The following is a 5,553-nucleotide window of genomic DNA, read 5'->3' as shown; positions in this document are numbered from 1 at the left end:
CCCCATAAAGAAGCAGAATGTAAACCCAAACTGAATAGCATGGAGAATTATAATCCTCCACATTAAGGGGAAGCAGAGTGGGTTAAATGATAGATCCACTGCAGTGGAAGAGCCGAGATTAAAGCTCTAAGGCTCTTTCCTCTATGCCACTCTATCCTTCTGTAAATTAAAGTATGTGATATTGTTTTTCTGTAAAGTTAAATGTGTAATAATAAAATTAAAATTTTTTAAAGAGAAAAAAAAGAAGCAGAACGTGTTACCATCGAGTGGACTGAGCCTCAGAGAGATTCAGTGACCCATGGAACACTGGAGCACAGGTCAGGGGAGGCTTGAGAACTTGAAGTCTGGAAACGCCTCCTGGTTTAGCCAATAAACAGAAGGAACAGATGTGTCCTGAAAATTTGTCAAACAAAGCCTGGTGTGATCCTGCCCTACGTTTTCTGCCTCTTTTTCCCCCCATGTCGTCAGCACATGCCCAGCCTAAGTTCCAGCATTTGACAGACTTAGAGATCCCGTGACACACTCTGCTCTTCCATCACTCCAAACTCTGCACGTGCTGTTATCCCTACCCAGGAAGGCTTTTCACAGGCATCTGGCCTCCAGCGCATCCAGCCAGCTCCTCCCTGTGACTCCACTGGTGTTACTCAGCCCTCTTCATTCACAGCTGTCATCCTACATGGATAATGATACGACGAAAAGATAATATTTTCTGAGCTCTTACTAGGAGCCACATGCATTGTATTACTTAAGCTCCTAAGAGGCAGGTAATTATTATCATCCTCATTCTATATGTAAGGAAACAGAGGATTGTAGATGTGGGGGAAAATCTACTAAGGTCGCAGAGTTGGTCTATAGCCCATTCGTTTGCATAAGCTAAGTTCCGAAAGAGGAAAGATCCTTTGAGAGTCATTTCCAAGGTCTTAGATGGTAATACAATAGAGGCAGTACATGCAGTAAAGTCTGAATACAAAGATCAAGGCTGCTGGTGACGTCTTACTATTTTTCTGTATCTAAGTCTCAGCCGGAGCTTCCCCCTCCCCCGACTACTGCATCCACAGCATCTCCTATTCCTCAGTCAACAAGCAAAACCATTCTAAGGATCAGCTATATCTCTCCTCCACCAGTGCAACCAGACGAAAAGAAAAATCTTCCCTAATACACGGTGCCCAGTGAGGGACAGCTGATGCTCAGCCATGTGGGTTTTAGAGATAAATAGTTAGAGTCCAAGCTCTGTCCTTTACCATCATATTCTAAACGATTTTGCTTAATATACATCTTCATCCCAGGTCCTCATGCCAGCGATCAGAGATAGGTCTTATTCCTGAGGATCAGAGGTTCAGTGACTTGCTGAAAATCACCTCGTAGGTAAGCAGAGCTGGAATTCAAACCCAGGTCTGAGACTCTAAAGCCCTCATCTTAACCACCATGCTACATTGCCTCTGGGACCACTCTAAGCTTCCAAGCACAAATAAACCCCGTTAAAGAGGTTTACAAAAGAATAAATACAAAGAAATCAGTCATAATCTTTCATGGATACTAGAACAATATGGCGGAAAAATTAGAGGTCAAAACATTTATCAGCTTCCATTAGCCCATGTTGAAATTGAGCTTCAGAAAGTAGATATGATTGCCCAGTTTATTAGCTGCACATATAACAGGAGAACCGGATGCACTGGACTTCTTTAAACTTGTTTACTTTCAAGTCTTCCACTATTAAATAAATATTGCAAAATTGCCGAATGGGCTAGCCAAAGGTGAAATCAGGAATGGAAGGACAGCTCTGTGGAGGAAGTCTTCATGGTTTACCCACATTTATCCAATAATGTAAATGTCTTAAATTCCTATGGTAATTCCAGCATTATATTAGACACTTTGGGAAATAAATAAATGCCAAGCATAGCTCTTACCCTCAAAAAGCTTATGCTTTGCTGGGAGAGAGAAGATTTAAGCATGAAATATCATGAGCACCACAATCAAAACGGCATACAATTATGTGCTATGGTGGTGGGAAAAGTTCTCAGATACAGTTCTACAAAGTGTTATGTGGATGCCGACAAAATTCAACAGAGATGAAAATCAGATTATGATAATCAATGAACGTCTCATGGAGAACGAGAGACAGAGATCAGCCTTGAAGTATAAGGATCATTTCTTTTGACTGAACAGTTTCGAAGTTAGAGAGAGAGACAGACAGAGACAGACAGACAGAGACAAAGATTGTATTTCCTGCCATAAAATTCTTCACACTGGCAGAATGGGAGTTTACCTTAGTTAAGACTTGCTAGTTGCAAGGAAGGAAAGACCTATTTGTATTACCTCAAGGAAAAGGTGTTTACTGTAGGGGTATATATAAATGTAATGAATAAAACAATAATAATAATAGGCACAAAATTATCAAGCTATTATTATGATTCATGAATTATGCTAAGAACTTTATCTACAATCCCACAAAATCAGTGGTACTATTAGCTCCCACTACATACCACTTGTGGGAAAACTGAGGCCCGGAGAGATTAAATGACTTACCCAAGGTCACACAGCTAGAATTTAAATTCAGTTAGCATGACTTCAGAGCCCTCATGCCTAAACTCTGTGCTCTAAATGGCCTGGAACTGGGCCCTAAAATAATTATTCTGTGTGTATGTGTGTGTACATGCGTGTGCGTGCACTCATATACTCGCACATGCATGTGTCTCAAGGTTCTCACAAAGTCCCAATCGTAACATCTCTGCTGGCTTTTTCCTGTCTGCTCTGTTAGACCCTCACTACAGCCAGCTCTGCCATAACTGCCGTGTATTTGGGAACCACGCTCTATGCCTCAATCCTGAATTGACCTCATGGCTTTTGGGTTCAGCTTCCAAGTGAGTCATTCCTGCCTATCATTTTCCTGATCATGGGCTCCCTCATGAAGGCTCAAGGTCACTGGCCTCCTGATCTGCTTTTCAATGGGATGCTCAGCCTTGTTGTCCGGTAGGCTGTGGCTTGGACGTAAGAGAGAAGTCACATGTTCCACTGCCAATCTAACCAGTGCTGTGGACACAGCAGTGTCCTGTAAATGATGAGGTTGACAGTGTAGGCGGTGACCTGAAGTAAAGCACTGGTTTTCAATCACCCGATAGAGTTCCTTCTTCTTCTTCTTTTTTTTTTAACAAAAAAGGATTTTAGAGATGGAAGTGACCTTGGATCCATTCCCATTTTACATATGAGTATATTAAGGTCAACCCAAGATCAGCTCACAAATTAAAGGAAAAGCTGAGACCAGAATTCTGGTGTCTTCGTTGTACAGTCCAGCTCCCTTTTCTTCATGGCACTTTGGAATCTAAAATGCACATTAAACTACGAACACCTTGAAAAGGACTTTTGTCTCATGGCTCCACTTTCTCTTGTAGCATCATGTGACTTCGAAAGAGCTGGGGGTCAAAAGAACTGTTTGCTTCTAATTGTCTCAATAAATTTTAAAGATGTTATTACATTGTAGTCATTAAGAACTGGTAAGAGTAGATGCAATACGATAAGATCAAGGCCGTGAAGCTTAATAGACCTTAGCTGATTGTCACCCTCTTACTTTTTTCTTTCTCTTTTTTTTTTCTTAAGAAAGGACAGTGCTACCCAGGACTCTAGAGCACCCGAATCCAACAGCACTTTATATTTCCTGCCATAAAATTCCTGGACTGGAGCAGCTGCCAGCGAAAGTGAGGATTGCACAAATAAACACTGGGGTTCTGATCTCTGCAGCATAGCCAGCCCGGCCTGCAAGCCCAAGAGATAGGAGGAACAGATTTCTGCCCAAAGAAATGTGACCTTTCACACACTTTGAAATACTCTCTCTGTTATTATTGTTGTCTAACATCTTTTTTTCCCTTCCTCCCTTCCTCCCTTCTTTTCTTTGGAGTGGAGTTAAAAGAAAAATACTGGAAAGCAAAATCAACTTCTACAGTTGGCAATGAAATTTCATGAGCCTAGCACTCTACCTGATGAGCTAAGCATATTATAACAAAGCCATAGGGGCTTCCCTGGTGGCGCAGTGGTTAAGAATCCACCTGCCAATGCAGGGGACACAGGTTTGAGCCCTGGTCCCGGAAGATCCCACATGCCGCAGAGCAACTAAGCCCGTGCGCCACACTACTGAGCCTGCGCTCTAGAGCCCATGAGCCACAACTACTGAGCCCACGTGCCACAACTACTGAAGCCCACACGCCTAGAGCCCGTGCTTTGCAATGAAAAGCCACCACAATGAGAAGCCCACTTGCCGCAACGAAGAGTAGCCCCCACTCACTGCAACTAGAGAAAGCCCACGCACAGCAATGAAGATCCAACCCAGCCAAAAATAAGTCAATTTAAATAAATAAATAAATGACATATATATAACGCCTACTTTATACAAGAACTGGACTTGGCGCTTCACAGAAGTCATCTCAATTAATTCTGCCTCACAAGGTGGTTATTACTATTCCTATGATGCAAAGGAGTAAACTGAATCTTCGAGACGTTCTTAAATTATTTCCGTTATATCATACGGTTATCGAATGGTAGGATCTATTTTGTAGTAGAAATGAAGGATTCATTTAACGGTCCATGGATTGATTTTCAGAGCCCTAAAATACCCACCAATGTAAATTTCAGCGTTGGCAAGAAACTACTTAAGTTCAAAGCAGTTTCCAGGAAGGACAGATCCATGATCTATCCAGATCTCACCTACATTTGATGTAATACAGCAAATCTCTTTACTTATGTTAAACTGAATAAAATGTATAGCATATCCCCCCGCACCCCGCACCAAATCCTATGACCTCTTTCTTACCCATCGTGAGCCAACATTTTCCATTTTGGTAAGTTCAGTGCATTTTTGCTGAAAGGACTATTGCTGTGTCTCTCAGCCCCATGACAATTCAAGTATGAGTAGAGGTGGGAAGAAGGGTTTCTGATACCATCATGGTGAAGGCCCAGGTCTCCTTTTGTTTTCCGAGGATTTCCACAGAAGGTCATCGTGCTTTGATGAAACAAGCTACCTAAATGTTACACATCAGTGGAACTGTTCTGTATCAGGAGAATATGGGAACCATCAGCTATATCGTATAACAACATAAAGCAGTGAGCAGGGACAACAAAATAAAGAAGAGGATAGTCTATCCATGATGCAAATGGATACAAAGTCATTCAAAGTTATCATTGCTTCGAGGAGATAAATCAGATGCTAGACGCGGAGGTTTCTGAGTTCTCTGGTCTCACATGATATTAAACTATGTATGTGTCTGGAAGCATCAAGCCCCTACAAGCTTAAGAGTCTTTTACAGGCGGAGTATAGAAAAGCCAAAGTTGAGTACTCCTAGTGAGGAAGAGTCAGGGGAAAACTGAAGCTATGTGCACAGCCGTGTATACATACCTGAGCAAAGGGGAGGCCCATGACCAAAATCTGAGGGATAAATGCAAGATAATGACCAGCTGGGGTGGGCAGGATGAAGACAAGAGAGACAGGAAGCTTACTTGCGAGGCCCTGAGCACATCCTGGGGCAAAAAGAAAACCAGAACCTGGGGCATCTGAAAACCTCTGGG

The 5,553-nt window shown here is 42.3% G+C and overlaps 1 protein-coding gene across 1 annotated transcript in view; it reads right to left on the bottom strand.

Annotated features, from left to right (window-relative positions):
• The window catches only part of LOC307175962 (uncharacterized protein), a 72,788-nt gene extending 72,152 nt beyond the window's left edge, over nt 1-636 (bottom strand). The window contains exon 1 of the mRNA XM_079901699.1: nt 570-636. Coding sequence (XP_079757825.1) covers nt 570-608 — 39 coding nt within the window. The 5' untranslated portion in view covers nt 609-636. The remainder of the gene's footprint in view (nt 1-569) is intronic.
• Nucleotides 637-5,553: the final 4,917 nt, after the last annotated feature.

This window comes from Stenella coeruleoalba, assembly GCF_951394435.1.
Source record: "Stenella coeruleoalba genome assembly, chromosome: 17".
NCBI lineage: Eukaryota > Metazoa > Chordata > Mammalia > Artiodactyla > Delphinidae > Stenella > Stenella coeruleoalba.
This window is presented reverse-complemented; position numbering and strand designations above follow the sequence as displayed.